The sequence below is a fragment of the Vigna umbellata genome, chromosome 11, assembly GCF_029865625.1.
Source record: "Vigna umbellata cultivar VRB3 chromosome 11, Vumbellata_1.0, whole genome shotgun sequence".
Classification (NCBI taxonomy): Eukaryota; Viridiplantae; Streptophyta; class Magnoliopsida; order Fabales; family Fabaceae; genus Vigna; species Vigna umbellata.
The window spans coordinates 31687554-31706420 of record NC_142175.1 but is presented as its reverse complement, the minus strand read 5'-3'; the positions used below and the strand labels follow the sequence as shown (position 1 = coordinate 31706420).

General features: G+C 37.2%; 1 protein-coding gene across 1 annotated transcript; it reads left to right on the top strand.

The window, feature by feature from the left end:
- The first annotated feature begins 1105 nt into the window (after window positions 1-1105).
- Window positions 1106-11750, top strand: LOC124849052 (protein ROOT HAIR DEFECTIVE 3 homolog 1-like). The gene is made up of 23 exons (XM_047326903.2): window positions 1106-1282; window positions 1997-2146; window positions 2647-2713; window positions 2787-2889; window positions 3347-3417; window positions 3583-3646; window positions 3751-3816; window positions 3937-3984; window positions 4070-4132; window positions 4228-4284; window positions 4455-4613; window positions 5015-5083; window positions 5174-5265; window positions 6117-6195; window positions 6397-6562; window positions 6845-6969; window positions 8874-9136; window positions 9217-9313; window positions 9399-9563; window positions 9795-9899; window positions 10379-10473; window positions 10748-10844; window positions 11059-11750. The coding sequence occupies exons 1-23, from the start codon at window positions 1279-1281 to the stop codon at window positions 11278-11280; spliced, it is 2427 nt and encodes an 808-aa protein (XP_047182859.1). The 5' UTR covers window positions 1106-1278; the 3' UTR covers window positions 11281-11750.
- Window positions 11751-18867: the final 7117 nt, after the last annotated feature.

Here is an 18867-nt window from a genome sequence, read left to right as displayed (position 1 = left end):
TGCTGCAACAAGTGTGGTCGCGCGTGCGTACGACGCAAGTGATTGTAGAGAGAAATGATGAGAAACTGGGTTACACGCGCTATAAAAAGTTACATTTTCACGTTAGCCGAAAGGACATAGGGCGGCACAAGTGGGTCCCATTCTTCCACCGCCCTTTTTTTTTATGTTGTTTATTATACTAAACGTTTTTATATAACTTATTTATTCCATTTTCAGCAATAATTTTCGTTTTTTAAAAAATTTCATAATTCATTAAGTTGAATTACACATGCAAAACTAATAATTATAGATTTTTTTAACCAAATTTAAAAAAATAAAACAAATAATCGCGGGTAATAAATTAAAAAAACTACAATTTAATAACGTGTCAGTTTTATAAGAAGTTATGTTGTAAATAATTTTTAAAACAGTTATATGAAAGTCAAATTAAAGATCAGTACATTGAAACTTTTTATACTGTCTACAATATTTACTCTAATTACATTGTAAACTTATATCATTTTTCAATGAATTGTTTTATTTTATTATTCAATAAAAAACAAACAATTAAAAATACTTATTTTCAACAATTTTAACGCTCATAAATTATTCTTTAAAACTATCATTCGTAAAAAGAGTGAGAAAAAATAATTAAAATCTCCTACTAGTTTTACCATAGAGATTTGAACTAAATTTATTGAATAAAATTATCTTGATATTTGACTTAATAATAAAAGTATTTAAAAGAACTACGAAAAACATTTTAGCTGTGCTGCTTGTCGATACGATGGATTGTGCCACAAACAAGACACGTCGATTGGTCAGATGCTGTCATGAATACGAGATCTTTGGATAATTTCTCATTTTCCTTAATTTTAATTAATCTAATTGATTTTCTAGATTAGCGGATATAATTTTTAAATTAATTAAAAATGCGAATACGATTGTTCAAAGAAATTTTCAAAAGGAGAACTCTCATGTTCAACTCAAGCTGTTTAAGAAAAACAGAAGAAAACTCATTTTGATATATTTTTTCGTTGCAAATCAAAATAAAAGATAAAACTAAAAAAAGTTATTTCCAATTTTTCAATGCCGACCCATAAGAAAAAGGTAAAAAAGGAAAAATGAAAAGAGAAGAAAATGAAAAATATAATTTGGAATAAAGTATATGTGTGTAGTTATGGTGATGGCATAGCAATGTAAACGCCTCTGCCATAGAGTCTGAGATCGCTTCCTTCCTTTTCTCTCTTTCGATCCTCCATATCGCATTTCTCAACTATTGTTTCCAATCTCACGCCAATGGGTATGCTTTTCCCATTCTCTTCATCGTCGATCTGGTTCCTGCATTTTTTTTTTCCAATCTTGTTCTGATCACACCTTTATTCTCCACCTTTTGATTTCTGTTTGCTTTCCCAATTTTAACTTGCATCAAATTTGAAATCTTTTATAGATGAGGGTTGTTGGGTGTTAACGGAAAACCTGTAGTTACACTTGCATGCGTTTTGTTTTTACCTTTTATTTCGACTTCTGTTTTATTTATATTTTCAGTTTCAAGTGAATATTTTCTGTAGGATTTATGGGAATTCGAGGGTGTGATTGATTTTGACATTTGATCCTTAATTTGTTTTTTGTGTGTTTAATTAATTGGTTGGATCGGGGTCAAGATTTAGATTTTTGTGTGGCTGTTAGAGGGTTGATTAATTTAATTCTATGGTATGGAGATTAGTATCCCCGCTCAGTTTTTTCAGTGCTAGTGGGAGTATTGGTCATGAATTGATGAATGGATGGAGTGTTGAACCAGATAACAATGTTCTTACCAGGGCTGGATGATCAAGCTGAATTTCCTTTTTTCCCGATTTCTGTTTCTCTAGCAATTTGTATATCACAGTGCAAAGCTGAAATTATACCTAAGATTCCAGTTTTGTCTGTGGATTTCAATTAGTATTGTACTTTAAATTTGAGGAAGTTTATGTGCATAAATTTCACCTCTACTAATATGAAGTATCTGCTTTTCCAGCGGATAGAGAGTCTTGTTGTTCAACTCAGCTTATTGACGGAGATGGTGTATTCAATGTTTCTGGGGTTGAAAACTTTATGAAGGAGGTGAAGTTGGCTGAATGTGGGCTTTCGTATGCTGTAGTTTCTATAATGGGTCCACAAAGTAGTGGTATGCTTTCTTGCTTCCATAGCCTTATTGTTTTTCCTTCCCTTCTCTAGATAATTGAATTTTTTGTTTGCTGTAACCTGTCTTTACGCCCGAGGATCTTAATCTGCAGAATATTTATTTCACTTAACACCATGATGGAGATAATTGTTATTTAAGATCCATGGAGAGGTTAAATTAAAGTTTAATGAATAATAGCCTCATTCTAGTTGAATTTGATATAAATTTGCGATTTTTTGTTACATGAGTAGCAATGAGACCGAAACCTATGAATGGCCCATTGCAAATTACCCAACAACTCTCCACTAGCTCAATTGTGGTGGCTTATATCTATGGCGTCATCATTTGTATTAAATAGTGATTCCTGCTATAGGTTCAGTCTCCTAGGCCTTTTAATTGTAACCTTTTCTCAAATGTATTTCAAATGCATTTATTTAAATTCATTAACAATCATAAAAGGATCTTAATGTTATCTAGCTCTTCTTGTTGTTGGCGCTGGGCAGGCAAGAGCACACTATTAAATAATTTGTTCGGTACCAACTTCAGAGAGATGGATGCTTTCAAGGGAAGGTATGTCGTTGCAATTTTAACAATCCCTGCTCAACTAACAAGGTGGTGACCTGATGAATATTATTGTTTTCAGGTCTCAAACAACCAAAGGAATCTGGATGGCTAGATGCAATGGCATAGAGCCTTGTACACTTGTTATGGATTTGGAGGGTACTGATGGAAGAGAACGCGGAGAGGTGTTGTTTTTTGGGTTATATATTAACTAATGTTGCTTGTTGCAGTGCTCAAAATTCATTCTATTGTCAACATGCAATTGCCATTTGGATTTATATTTTTTTAATTTGGATTTCTAGCCCTTTGTACAACATTTGATGTTTATTGTAAATTGTTTTGGAGTTCATAAATTCCTGTTATTCAAGGTTTACTTTTAACATTACTTTTCCTCTTTATGCACATGCAAAACAACATTTTAATTTTTTTTTATGGAAAATGATAAAAATGATAAATAGGAGGTTCGGTTATCTTGTCAGTTTCTCCACCTCTCTAACCTCTTGATCTCTTGTGAATTTTATTTGTTATTAAACTGTGAGAAAGAGTTCCAAAAAAGTTTAATCCGTGGTAGCATTGTGATGGATTGGGAATAGTTTACTTCCTGCGATCAGTTCTTCTTTACTGAAATTGTTTCTTTCTCAGGATGACACTGCTTTTGAAAAGCAGAGTGCTTTATTTGCTCTTGCTGTATCAGATATTGTGTTAATAAACATGTAAGTTTTTCTTCGCCTTTTTAGTTCCCACACTTGTTACATCTTTAATACGGACCAGTTTCAGAATCTTTTAAGTCTGTAGTGTAGTTCTTGTTTTAATCTTTTTCCATTTTGAATCTTCTTTCTTTGTGCGACTGATTCCCCTCCTCTGCAATGGTTGTGAAGGTGGTGCCATGACATTGGTCGTGAGCAAGCTGCAAATAAGCCACTTTTAAAAACCGTCTTTCAAGTATGTGTTGTTGTCCAATTGACTCAAGCAATTATCTTGAATATTGAACCTTGTCAAATTGTCATTTACCATCTACCTAACTGTTTGCTCAATTTTGCTTTCAGGTCATGATGAGATTGTTTAGTCCACGAAAAACAACACTGTTGTTTGTCATACGTGATAAAACAAGGGTTTGTAATAACTGTTTATTGTCTTGTTATAATTGTTTGTTATATATATTTTTATATTTTATTTTTTAATTTTAAATATTTCTATTTGTTCTTGATGTGGTTAACCTTTCTCTTTTATAGACGCCACTTGAAAATTTAGAACCTGTTTTGCGAGAAGATATTCAGAAGGTAATGTAGTGCTTTCATCTGCATATATTGTTATTGAATTCTTATAGAAATTTTACTTACCTTGTTTTACTTTTTCCCTTTGCAGATATGGGATTCTGTTCCTAAACCACAGGCCCACAAGGAAACCCCATTAAGTGAATTTTTCAACGTTAGTTCTTCTTTCCTTTGATAATGCTAATCTTTACTGATGTTCTTGTGCGGCAAGATTTAATTTGAAGTTTACACTTGGCAACAAATGACCAGGTTGAAGTTGTTGCGCTTTCTAGTTATGAAGAAAAGGAAGAGCAATTTAGAGAGCAGGTATGAAACCAGTTTCCTTCTTGTTTACTTGTTGATGGTACAATATAACCCATTATAAGGGTTGTGGTTGTATAAATTAATGTAGTGGGGAATGGACCCTCTTTTTGGTTTGTTATATGTCTGTTTGTCTAATTTGCTTGATATTTTGTTCTGGTTTATTTTGAATGTAGGTTGCCAGTTTGCGGCAACGATTCCATCATTCCATTGCTCCTGGGGGGCTTGCAGGGGATCGGCGTGGAGTAGTTCCTGCTTCTGGATTTTCATTTAGTTGTCAGGAAATATGGAAAGTCATTAAGGAGAACAAAGATCTCGACCTTCCTGCACATAAGGTAATATACTGCTGTGACAGTGCTGCTTTTGTTTTCATGTGCATTGATTTAGGTTACATTTAGAATTTTCTCCCTACACTTGGCACTAGTTTTCAGTTTAGTTCCTGCATGAAAACCCTTAATTTTGATTCGTACATGATTTATTTTTTTACAAACTAGTCCCCATTGTATGTTGACACTATTTGGTGTAGGATCCACAGTGTGGAGATTTTTTCATTTAGAGACTGAAATCAATTTCTTTTATCAAGTATAGGCTCTAAATCTAATACTGTTGTAACCTTGATAAGTAGCATCAAGGACCATATTTCAATTCAACCTTGATTTTATCAATGAAAGCGTCAACCAACTTGTGGTTATGGACTGTATTTCAATTTAAACTTGATTTTATTACCGACTTGTAGGTTATGGTTGCTACTGTACGATGTGAAGAAATCACCGATGAGAAATATGCCTCTTTTTCTGCAAATGAGGTATTGACATTTAGTTTGGTATAATCCTCCAACATATTTTGACCCTCCTAATTACTAATGATGTGGAAATTGCTTTCAATTATCACTCAGGATTGGTGTCAATTGGAAGAGGCTGTGCAATCTGGCCCTGTTCCTGGATTTGGAAGAAAGCTCAGTTCACTCCTTGGTACTTGTTTATCAGAGTGAGTATAGTTCAATTTATAAGAAATCTGTATTTCTAGTGGCTCAGTTATGAAATACCACATTATTTTATGCTATATTTTAAGCTTTTTGTCTAACTCTTTTAGCTTTTACAATCATTACTGCCAGTTCTGTTTAGTGGAGTAGCAGGGTTCCCTCACCCTGAGCCCTCTGTCTTTAATATTTTTTCATTTTTTCGTTAGGTGCCATGACTTCTTGAGTGAAACTGTAGGTTTAGAGAAATTTATGATAAAATCATGGTACATAGGTATTTGTATGGCATCTGTTGTACGATTCTATGACAAATATCAGAAAAATAAATTTCCAACAAGTCAAGGGAGTAATGAGGAAATAAGATCATAGAGATACCGAACATTCTAAACATATCTGAATTAATTTGATTCAGGTTTATCCTTCCTAAACTAGCTCCTAAGAATCTAGACAGTTTCCTCAACCAAATTCAACAGAAGTGAATGGATGGTTTTGAGTGTTCAAGGTGGTAGAAGAAAGATTGGCATCCATCATTGGATGGAATTTTTATAGGATTCCATATTTAGTTTGATGTTTCTCATTTTCTACTCTAGTCTTTGAATTTGGTAGTTACATGTGTTACACAGTAATACCATATAGTGTTTTCTGGCTGCTCTTCCGATACCAACTCATTATTTTATTTATAAAGGACTTCGTTGTATTTCTGTGATGCGACATGCAATCTCGAAGTTTACTGTAGCTTGGTATTGAATTTTGCAAGTTTGTTGTCTTAACGTTACATGCTGTTAGCTATTGCATCATGTAAGAATGAGTTGATGTAGAGTGAAGGTATATTGAGCTATTGCATTTTATTTTAATATAGGTATGATGCTGAAGCCGCCTTTTTTGATGAAGGTGTGAGAACTGCCAAACAAAAGCAACTACAAGAAAAATTGTTCCAAGTAATCATTCTCAACTGGGCTCAACCATTTTCCCTCATGAAAATATATGAATTTGATAATTATTGAAAGAAAAACACAAAATTGGTGACTTTTGAAACAAAATGACTATTTTAAATACTGGTCACATTAGCCTTTACTTCTTTATCCGTAGCTATTATAGTGATATTTATTGTGGTGCTTAACTCTTTTTCTATTGGTTAGCTTGTCCATCCTGCATTCCAATCTGCGTTGGGACATATAAGATCTGGAACTTTGGATAAATTCAAGGTGGTATTTGACAAGGCTTTGAATGGTGGGGAAGGGTTTTCTGAGGCTGCTAGGAAATGCAGTGAGTTTTGTATGGTTCAATTTGACGAAGCATGTGCAGGTAATAAAAAGTTTTTCTATTATGTTTATTTGTGAACAATAAATAAATTGAAGTTGAAGGCCAAAGCATATATAATGAACATTTGGAAAGGGAAAGGGAAAACCGTGAATAAGGATAAACAAGAAGTGGGTTGTTTACAGTGACTAAGATGTTAGGTGCATAATTGCTCGGGTTTGGTTCGCTATACAATGTCTACTTTTTAAGAAGTCAAACTTGATAATATTTGTTGCAAGCATGATCTAGACTGAATTACTAAATGAAACTTATTTATTGTCATTGCAGATATTGTTATCGAACAAGCAAACTGGGATACATCTAAAGTGCGAGAGAAATTGCTGCGGGACATTGATGCACATATTGCAGCTGTGCGTGCAACCAAGATTTCTGAACTTACTTCATTATATGAGGTATTGACCATTCATGTCTTATGAATATTTAAGTGATTAACGTTGAGCAGTACTCGTCTTTACCCCCATGTTTGAGAAAAATACCCATACCTGCCTTTGTACCTATGCAGATAGCCACTTCGTACTTGTTAGGTACCTATATCTATACTTGCTCCCATTACCCACAATTCACTTTAGGAGTGGAGTGGAGCCATGCATTTGGAATTAGGAAGGTCAAAGGACCAAAATAATTATAATCTAGTAAAGAAAACCTGAAATTTTTTCTTGCATAAAATAAACCAAGATGTTTAATTTTAAGTCTATTACATCTATTATTTTTATCTTTCTGTTCTTATCACATTCGATGCTGGGACGTATTCTTCCGCGGTTCCCGACTGCTTATTGGCCGCTGGCTGCCACCCTTTCAAAGATGGTGCCCTCGTTACGTTCTCCAAATCGCACCACCACTGCCCCCTTCAGGCCTTCCCAAGAACGACTCTTGGCTTTCTCCTTCCAGGCTCTAAACCAGTAGCCAACGCTCCCCTCCATACTGATGTCGGCTAGGCGCACCCTTTCCTCCTCTGCCACACCTTGCAACTCGAAGAACTGCTCTGCCTCAGAGACCCACCCTAACGGATCAAACCCTTCGAAAGTGGGCAGTTCTACCCTTTTCTTCCCGCTGGGTTGCGCTTCACGGCGTTCATCCCCTCTCTCCCCTTCCACTTCCTCCGCCGGTCCCAATGTTGGCCGTCCTGGTTGTGGCCTCGACCACCCAACCTCCTTATGATTTCTTGCAAATCTTGGCATATTGCAGCATGATCTTGGCTTATTGCAGCATAATCTTGGCATATTGCTGCATAATCTGCTCGCAGCTCCCCTGTTTGCTGCGCCTTCATTCTATCAACCTCAATTTCCTTCACCCTCACACGATTCCGGCGGCGTCTCAATCCGACAGTCCCCTCCCAAGCATATCCAGCAGGTTGGACCAATTTGTTAGGTTCCTGTGTCTGAAACCTAACGATGGCAACTCACTCACACAATCACAACAAGAAAAATAATTGGAAAAGAATGAATTATCTGTATTCTCATCAACGAAAGTAGCATACAATAAGTATCTGGGAGCATAACCTCCCTCCATCTAACGGGAGCCTAACCCCCCTCACAAGGTCCAAGACCTATCTAAACAAAAGAATATGACTAGCTACCTCACAGACTTACCAAAGGTTTACATTTATAGGCCCCTTGCCCGCCTTCTCCACTATTCCCCGTTCAGTTCTTTCATCCCTATCTTATATCCTATCAGTTTTCCAGTAATTTTTTTTTCTGGGTGACCGTGACACTTATATGTCACCCTTTGGCCCTGTCACTTAACTGTAAAATCAATGAATTAATAAGAACATTAATTAAAGTATTGTTGCAGTTGAATTGAAGAAAATTCTGAAATCATTCGAACATGACCACACGATATCAGTATTATATAAACTTACCAGAATCATTCTTAAATATAATTTTTTAATCAATTAATTCTTAAACTTGATTAATAGCATCTATATACATGAAATCTTTTAATCTCACACACAAATATATGTGTACGGTTATGAGGTTGGTTGGGTAGTATAGTATATCTATTCCTATTAAGAGGGTATTTATTCTGCTATATGTGGATTATTATTTTGCATTTTTCCGTTAGGTATTTGTAGAATTGTCGTCCTTAGCCACTGTCAATAAGGGATCGATTGATACAATTTATGTTGTGAAAGCTTTTTCAATTAATAGCGACTATTCAAAAGTACAAGACAATTCTCATGCTCGGTAGTGATTTTAGGCTAGTAATTTCTGAAATTTATTAGGCTGTTCCAGTTGGTTGGGTTTTTAATTTGAGGGAATATTTCTTGGAAAGATTTCTGATAGTAGTACTGTTGCAGGAAAAAGTTAAACAAGCTTTGTGTGGACCTGTGGAAGCTCTTTTGGACGGAGCTAATAGTGAGACTTGGTCATCAATAAGGAACCTTCTTAGGCGTGAGACTTTATCAGCTGTTTCAGGGTTCTCTGCTGCACTTATTGGGTTTGATATGGATGAAGAAACAAGACAGAAAATGCTTAAAAGTTTAGAGGATTATGCAAGAGGTCTGGTAGAAGGAAAGGCTAAGGAAGAAGTAGGAAGAGTTCTAATCCGCATGAAGGATAGGTATGAATCTTCTGCTAGTTGACCTTCAACTTTTCCTTTCAGTTGTACTTTGGTGCGCTTACCTTAACTTTTGAAAGCAGGTTTACAATGTTGTTTAGTCATGATGCTGATTCAATGCCTCGTGTTTGGACTGGTAAAGAAGATATACGATCCATCACCAAGACTGCCCGATCTGCTGTATGACATGACTATGAATATTATTTTCTTAATGATTTTTTATGGCTTTTTGTTTAATCCTTTTAATCATATTTAAACTTTTCAGTCTTTGAAGTTGCTATCTGTCATGGCTGCAATCCGTTTGGATGATGATGACACTGACACTATTGAGAAAGTGTTAGCAGTCGCATTGGTGGAACCATCACCAAGCAGTAATGGTACGAGGAGCATGACAGTGGTTGATCCACTAGCTTCTAGCAGCTGGGAAGAGGTGCAATTTTAATTTTGTGATGAAGTATTGAGTTGTGTACCCATTTCGGTAGATGAATGGTCTGTGATCTGATTGCTCTAACAAAATATAAATATATCTCTTGCTGTGATGTTTGTGAATTGCTTGATGTATATTTTAGGCTGCAAATATATATTATGGTTTCTCTGGTTACATTTTGAGAGCATTTTCTATCCTGGGCACTGACATGTGGTGTGTGACATTTCCATTCAGGTTTCGTCCTCTAAAACATTGATTACGCCTGTCCAGTGCAAGTCTTTGTGGAGGCAATTCAGGACAGAGACAGAGTACACTGTCTCTCAAGCCATTGCTGCACAGGCATGATGTTTCTTATTTGTTAAAGACTTTTAAGGCTCCTCTATATATAGGAAAATGGAAAATCTATTGTGATTATTAGAAAATTAATATTATTAATGTAAATTCTGTGTCTGTTTAGCTCTTATATTTCACATTGTTTATTCCCTGCATTTCTAAAGGGTGAAAACTTACACTGCAGTTCTATAGGTACTGTTGGCGATATCCTCCAATTTTGTTTAGAGTTTCACCTTGATAATACCCTATGCATTTAAAAAGATGCAAATTATCAAAAACTCCAAATTTGATTGGAGAATAGCACCAACAGTACCTTTGTACTTAATGTAAGTTTTGTCTTTTGTAAAATTGTTGGCATGGTCGAAGGATTTTCTCTTTTGTGGTAGTGTTTAGGTTCTATATCATGAAAGCATTAATTATCAGTACATTTGAATTTCTTGTTGGATTTTACTTTCTTATTGATGTAATGTTTTTTGTATTTTTAGGAAGCAAGCAAGCGCAACAACAACTGGTTACCTCCCCCTTGGGCGATAGCTGCTATGGTTATCCTAGGATTTAATGAATTTATGACACTTCTAAGGTACACATGAACCTCATTCTGCTGATATTTTTTAGTTTAGCATTGCTTCTTTGGTTTTCTCTTGCTATTGACTTGCATCTTACTCCTATAACAGGCTGCTAAGCGTAAAAGTAGTAATTATAAAATGAGAATAGTGTTGGAGATAAACTTGTTTTAAGTAATTTCTGGGCATTTTAATAACATAATGTTACCTTAAGCACAAACCTAAAGAAAACTATGTACTCTTGTGTACTAATTAATTGATCTCACCCAATTTTAATATTTTCCATGGCAGAAATCCCTTGTATTTGGGTGTCATCTTTGTTGGTTATCTTCTTATTAAAGCTCTATGGGTGCAACTTGACATTTCGGGCGAATTTCGCAATGGAGCCGTGAGTATAAGCTTTCATGATCTTTATAATTTATTGTTCAATCTCAGTATTGATAAACCTGTCTGTATTGCCTGCGTGAATTTTCTTGCAATCTATGAGCATTAGTAACAAATTCAGCTAACAAGCTACTAGCCTTTCACATTCTACAGTGTTCAAGAGTCTGTTGTGAAGTTCATAGTATCCTTGTTTCTTAACCTTTTTTTTCTTTCTTCAGCTTCCGGCAATCATTTCCTTGTCTACCAAGTTTGTTCCAACTATCATGAACCTTATGAAAAAACTAGCAGAAGAGGGACAGAACCATGCAGCTAACAATCCTCAGAGAACCCCATCAAAAAACAGTAACGGTGATAGTCACGCCGTCTCGTCGAGCGCCTCATCTAACCTGACTGCATTGGACAACGGAACGGAGTATGAGGGCCCAGTTAAAGATGAGTAGGTGAAGAAACTCATTTTTGTGAAAGGTGAATTCTTGTGTTGGAAGATGGTGTGGTGATGGTTGTCCACAAAATTTGACTGGTTAGCATTGAAGACATTGAAAGGCATTGGTTTTTTTTGTGTAAGTGCCGTATACTGGGGGCAATGTTTTATTGCTGAGGTAGTTCCCCCTTATAGTAGTTCTCTTTTCCAATTTAGGTGCTTCAGTTATTGGGGAAGTTAGCTTATTTTACACTTTCTTTCTTTGATGCTTATGCTGCTTTTGCAATCAATTTTGTTTGTAATTTTATCAGGCTCACTATTGAGTGCTTCTTTTGGAAAATTTATTTATTGGATTCGTGTGTTGTTGATATTAGATCATTTAAAAGAGATACTAGAGCTCATTGTGCTTGTTGCTTGTAATGCCAACTATTGTTTCAACTGTAACATCTTGTTGGATCACAACTACAGTTGTTTTGTTCCATTTCTTAATTCTTGGTATGTTTAACAATGTTTATGCATATTGTATTTTTAAAGATTAAATATGTTCTTCACTAAATTATTATGAAAAATTGTATTCCATTAATCTCCCATCTTCAAAACCTTTTCCCTTTCTATAAATATTTACTCATCTCATTTCTTTTAAAGTAAGACTATACCTTGTAATAACAATTGTGTTAAGACTATAAATATTTACTCATCTCATTTCTATAAATTATTTAAAACACAAAAAAATGAGGTGTAGTAGGATTTTTTAAATTACAAAAGATATAGTTTTGAAGTTTTAAAAAAATTTAGAGATGCAGGGAAAAATAATCTTTGTTTAATTCAGGATGAAATGGTTGGAAATACAAGAAATTCAGGATGAAATGGTTGGAGTTAATGAAAGAAATATTCTTTGTTTAATTCTGCATTGAGAAAGAAATAATATTTGTTTAATTCTGCAGTGAAATTTTGAGCTATGTTTATATTACATTTTTTATCCATAAATTTTTTATGTCACCATGCTCTCTTATAGTAATTTTTTGAAATATATTAATTTCCAGATCAAGAAGTTGTCTTTACAGTATTATTATACCTTGTGTGAGAACCTGATAATTAACACACTTAAATCCATCCTATGATCACTGTTTTAATTCACCTTGCCACGTCAAAATTCCACTCTCTTTCTCTCTGCATGCACTAAATGCCATATGTCACTTTGGAAGCTTCTAAAAGCTGTAGTGGAGACCAGGTGGCAGTGAGTAACTGCTCAACCGTTTGACGAGGGAGAGAAAATAATTTCTCTGAAAACTCTTCTCTTCCTTTCATGCAATCTTCTTCTTTCTCTCGAATTCTGATTTCTCATCTTCTCTGTATTTCCCTGCACTCTTTCATCTTCTCTCTAAAATACCTCACTATCAACTCCTCTGATCTAATTTCAGAGACCGTAGACACCTTCACTGCACCGTGAGCATCAATTTGATCCGAACAGAACTGAGAACTGAACTGGTAAGTTCTCATTATGCATAATTGTCCATTTAGTTCATGCGAACCAAAAATTCTGGTTGCATGCATGATTAGAAATCTGATCTGTTGTGATTCTGGTGTATCAGATTTAGTGGAATTGGTTGAGTGAATTCCTGGATAGAAAGCCGTGAGTGTAAGAGTAAAATTCTAAGCAATTGGAAGTACACTGCAGTAACAGGTAAGGGAAGCTTTAGTAATTTAATTTAATATATGTTTGATCTGTATGACAGTAATGAATTGTGATGGATGTCTGAAATGTATGCATTATGCAAATTTTGAATATGCGTGATGAAGCAGAATTGAAATGGATGTATATCAGGAATGTTGTATGAAATTATGCAATGAATGAAATGTATGAGTTGTAATGTGATTGATTCTGCATAATTTGGAATGATTTTGATTTGAACTGTATGTTGACATGATATGTTTGAAACTGGAAGATGGAAGACTCTGTATTTATGGATTGATAATAGGAATTTTGGAATGCATGAGAGTTATGTTAAAGATAAATTCTAAGTTATGAATCGTATGTAAAACTGTGAAATTCTCGTGTTTGAAAATCTGGAAAGTCTGGTCTTCTCTGATTGATGGTGTACGCTCGTCATCGAACGGTCTTATACCGTTCGGTTTCACTGGACAATAACTTAGAGTAAGAATTCTTTCATTTGGAGAGGATTCGGATCGAGAACGAGCGTTATTTGTGTCAAGAGTTAGGTTTGAGCGTTCGGCTCAACTTAGCGTGTCCAACCATTTAAAAATTAAATTGAAGGGTAATAGTACGCTCGGTTTTGTTCACCAGCGTTCGTCATAAGTGGCGCTTAGTATTATATTGAGCGTTCGCCCAAAGGAACTCTCGATCTTAGATTGAGCGTTCGTTCTAGTTAGCGTTCGGTCTGATACTGAACGTTCGTTCCCATGCGCGTTCATTTCCATGCGCGTTAGTTTTATTTGATGCTCGGTCATTGACTGGCGTTCGTCCTAAGCAGTGTTCGGTTTTATAACTGAACGCTCGTCATATCCTGGACTCGTGAGCGAACGTATATGGTGTTCGTTCAAATTCTTATTTAACGTTCGGTTTTTTTTATGACAGTGTTCATATCTGAATTTCTTTCGTATTCTGGTTATCTATTGAAATATATCTAAATTATACTTATCCTTTTTATTCAATCTCCAGTATTATACTTAGAATTATTCTAAGTATTATTCAGATCTTTTTGATTCAATCTCAAATAAATTCTTAAGTGTTCTTAACTCACGTAAATGGATACAGATTCGTTTCTTTTGTTCAGAAACGAGACTACAGTGCACTGTAATACAGTCGTTGTGATCTATTAAAGAGTAACTTGTATTTAAATTAAGAGAGTGGAATACAGAATGCGAATCTGAATAAGAGAAATTGTGAATATGTACAAATGGTGATTTGAATGGAATTATGAGATTTGGATTGTGAATGAGCGTTCCAAGGAGGAACGTCTCCATGATGTGAATATGAGAAGTAGTGTAGTATGACCATGGATTAAGCTACTGATGGCTGTTCATCCTGATATTCCGTGATTGCTCATCCTCATGTAGAGGAGAGTAGTTCATGCGTGGGAATGGCAGGAGGCACTAGTCCTTATAGTACTTGGGCTGATAAGGGTTAACCTCGGGTGGCAGCTGTTGAGGGTATCCCAGTTACTACATCACCCGGGTGCAAGAACGCCTGTAGATACATGGATCATACAGTCCGGACAGTCTTTAATTATGAGAATTTGGATGAGTCACTGTATGCGTGGATATGTGTTTAATATTGTATGAATTGTATGACTGATTTTATATGTTAAATTATGTTGATTGAGTTGAATTAAATTACCTAAGCTTACCCTTGCAATTTCCTTGTGTTGTCTACTGTTTTCTGTATGTCCGTCTTGTCAATGCAATGATCATCCGTTGTGGATGTGAGCAGATGGAGATGCATCCCTTGAAACCATGCTGGAAGAAGAAAATTTGGAGGATGCCAACCTTGTGGACGTTGAAGTTAAAGCTGAGCAGTAGAGGCTCATTCCGTAGCAGTTTTAGGATTTAGTTATATACTGTATTTTGACAGTTCTGTTTATAGTTTTGCAGAATTGTAAATACTGAACTGTTTTATATTTTGATGAGTTTCTGAACACTGTAAAGTGCTGCAAGTTCAGTTTTAAATGTTGAGCATCTGCTGTAATGAACTGTACAGTACTGTTTATTTTTATACGTGCTGTTTTCTTTTGGAGCAGCTGTTATTTAGTTTAAAACTGCACTGTATTTTCTGTAAATGTGATTAGTTCTGATTAATGGTAATTACTATTTATTGGGATGTTACATTTATTGGTATCAGAGCAGTTTTGTTCTTTTAAGGACATATAGGGTATGAGTGCACTGTGCTTTTCGTTGTGTGCTTGATATGTGTTTGATGAGTTATTAATTTTTAACTCTTGAACATAGCTAACGTACGTTTTCTCTGATCCAGAAAACGAATGGCTCCTAGACTTCCTCCCCCACCTCAGCCGAATGAATCTGATGCACCAATTAGTGCCCGTGTGTTGGAGGCAGTCATAGACAGACTTCAACAACAAAACACAACTTTGGTTGAGCAGAACGCTGCCTTGATGAGGCAAAACCAGGAGGCAATGCAAAGTATGGAGGCTTCTCGTGTTCACTCAGAAGCAACGCAAAGACAACTAATGGACATCTTGGCAGCTGGCCGAGGCACACCAGGAGCCTCCTCCTCTAATGCTGCACCCCATGCAGAATGGAGTTTGGAAAGCTTCTTACAGCACCATCCTGCCAAGTTTAATGGGAAAGGACTTCCAGATGAAGCGGATCAGTGGCTTAGAGATATGGAGCGGATTTATGAGGCCAAGAGATGTCCAAATGAAAACCGTTTGGCATTCACAGAGTATTTGTTGACGGGAGAAGCTAGCCATTGGTGGTCAAGTGTGAAGATGTTGTTGACAGAAGCTCAAAGTCCAATTTCCTGGGAGGTTTTCAGAACTAAATTCTATGAAGAATATTTCCCAGACAGTGTGCGTTTTGCTAAGGAGGTGGAGTTCCTTCAATTGGTGCAAGGCAGTATGTCCGTCTCAGAATACACCAACAAATTCAAACATCTTGTCCGTTTTAATACCATGGCAACCAGTGAAGAATGGCAGTGCAGGAAATTTGAAAATGGGCTGAGGAGTGATTTGAAGGTGTTAATATCCTGCTTATGTATCAGATCTTTCCCTGCCATGGTTGAAAGAGCAAAGGTATTGGAGAAGAACGTTGCTGAGGCCGAGCAACAGAAGAAGCAGCAGTTGAACAGGGGGCAGGTTGCATCCAGAAACCCACTGAACTTAAGAAGATCCCCATACGTTCGTCCAACTCAGTCATCTGGTGGATCACAGGCCTTGGTTCCGGTTGGCCAAACTGGACAGTCAAGGACTGTGACGTGCTATCAGTGTGGAGGACCACATTTGAGATGGGTTTGTCCTCAACTGGCTGGAATTAAACGCTGCAACAAATGTGGGAGAAATGGACATTCAGATCAGGAGTGTAATGTGGGAGGCCGTGCGGTAATGAGACCTCCAAATGCTGGAAGAACTCAACAAGGTAGAGGTGGACGTGCACAAGCAACAGGAAGGGTGTACGCTATTACTGGTGCTGAAGCTGCTCGCTCAGGTACCCTTATCACCAGTACTTGTTTACTGTTTGGAAAGCCGTGTGGTGTATTGTATGATTCGGGGGCGACTCACTCCTTCATCTCGAAGGCGTGTGTTGAGAAGTTGGGGCTAGTGGAGAGCGAATTACAGTTCGATCTGGTGGTGTCAACCCCAGCGGCTGGTGGGATCAAGACATCTACAGTTTGTGTAAGATGTCCTATAGAAGTTGAGGGGCGTAGATATAAAGTTAATCTCATTTGCCTACCCCTTCAAGACTTAGAAGTAATTTTGGGGATGGATTGGTTGGCTACCAATCGGATCCTCATTGACTGTGGGAAGAAGGAATTATTCTTTCCAGCTGAAGAAGATGAAGAACTGTCAATCACTCTTGGGCAGTTAAAGGAGGACATCATGGAAGGAGCAAGCTGTTTCCTTATCATGACATATGAAGGCAATGAGATGGGGCGTTCATCTGATGTTGATAACAGTGGAGGGAGAACAGTAGTGGATGAGTTTTCAGATGTTTTTCCGGATGAAGTACCTGGTTTACCTCCCATTCGTGAGGTAGAATTCACGATTGATTTAGTGACCACTGCTGCACCCATCTCGGTTCAACCTTACAGAATGGCACCAGCTGAATTAGTGGAACTCAAGAAGCAAATTGAAGAATTAATGGACAAGAGGTTCATCCGTCCAAGTGCTTCTCCTTGGGGAGCGCCTGTATTGTTGGTAAAGAAGAAGGATGGCAGCTCACGGCTATGCATTGATTATAGACAACTTAATAAGCTGACCATCAAGAACAAGTATCCTCTTCCAAGGATTGATGACCTGCTGGACCAGTTGCATGGTGCCTGTGTATTTTCTAAGATTGATTTACGTTCGGGATATCATCAAATTAGAGTGAAAGAGGAGGACATTCAGAAGACTGCATTTCGGTCTCGTTATGGCCATTATGAGTATGTGGTGATGCCCTTTGGAGTGACAAACGCACCTGCAATCTTCATGGATTATATGAACAGAATTTTTAGACCGTACCTGGATAAATTTGTTGTGGTGTTTATTGATGACATCCTCATATATTCCAAGAGCTTGGAAGAGCATGAAGACCACTTGAGGATTGTCTTGAGCGTGTTGAGGGAGAAGGAGCTGTATGCCAAGCGTTCAAAGTGTGAATTCTGGATGAAAGAGATCCAGTTTTTGGGGCATGTTGTTTCTGCTGGCGGCATTGCAGTGGATCCAGCCAAGGTGAAGGCAGTGCTGGATTGGGAGAGTCCACGTTCAGTCACGGAGGTTAGGAGTTTTGTGGGACTCGCTGGCTACTATAGGAGGTTCATTGAGGGATTTTCTAAGATAGTAGCCCCTCTGACTTACCTCACCAGGAAGGACCAGCCGTTTGCTTGGACAGATAAATGTGAGGAGAGCTTCCAGGAATTGAAGAAGAAATTAACAAGCGCTCCTGTGTTGGTCATTCCAGACACAGCCAAACCTTTTGAAGTGTATTGTGATGCATCATATCAAGGTTTGGGCTGTGTACTGATGCAGGAAAGAAAGGCAGTGGCGTACGCTTCCAGGCAGTTGAAAGTTCATGAGAAGAATTACCCCACACACGACTTGGAGCTGGCAGCAGTGGTGTTTGCGTTAAAAATCTGGAGGCATTATCTGTATGGTGCAACGTTTCAAGTATTTAGTGATCACAAGAGTCTCAAGTACCTCTTTGATCAAAAGGAGTTGAATATGAGGCAAAGGAGGTGGCTTGAATTCTTGAAGGATTACGAATTTGAATTACTGTATCATCCTGGAAAAGCAAATGTGGTGGCTGATGCATTGAGTAGGAAAGCCGTAAGGGTCTCTGCAATGATGGTGAAGGAGCTGAATTTGGTGGAAAGCTTTAGAGATCTAAGATTGCAGTTTGACTTGGGAACGGATGTTATCAGATGCTGTAATCTCAGAATTTCTAGTGATGTATTTGACCAAATCTGGAAGAAGCAACGTGAGGATGAAGAACTGGTGAAGATATTAAGCGCACTCAGTTTGAGTAAAGATAAGGATTTCAATGCAGGAACAGACGGTATGTTGCGTTACCGGGGAAGGACGTGTGTCCCTAATGATGGCGAGCTGAAGAGAATCATATTGGAGGAAGCACATCACAGCCGTCTTAGCATGCATCCTGGCATGACTAAGATGTACCAAGACCTTCGTTTGTCATTCTGGTGGCCTGGTATGAAGAGTGACATTGCACGTTTTGTGTCCTCTTGCTTAACTTGTCAAAGAGCCAAAGCTGAACACCAAAGACCAGGAGGATTGTTGCAGCCTTTGGAAATTCCAGAATGGAAGTGGGATAGCATCTCTATGGATTTCGTGACTCATCTGCCACGTACAGTCCGAAACCATGATTCAATTTGGGTGATTGTGGACAGATTGACTAAGAGCGCTCACTTCCTGGC

What these genes read in the sequence shown, in the direction of transcription:
- LOC124849052 (XM_047326903.2), top strand. An exon ending in TGCGAGAAGATATTCAGAAG is followed by an intron (nt 3,985 to 4,069) that starts GTAATGTAGTGC and finishes TTCCCTTTGCAG; the next exon opens with ATATGGGATTCTGTTCCTAA. An exon ending in CTCAAGCCATTGCTGCACAG is followed by an intron (nt 9,900 to 10,378) that starts GCATGATGTTTC and finishes TTGTATTTTTAG; the next exon opens with GAAGCAAGCAAGCGCAACAA.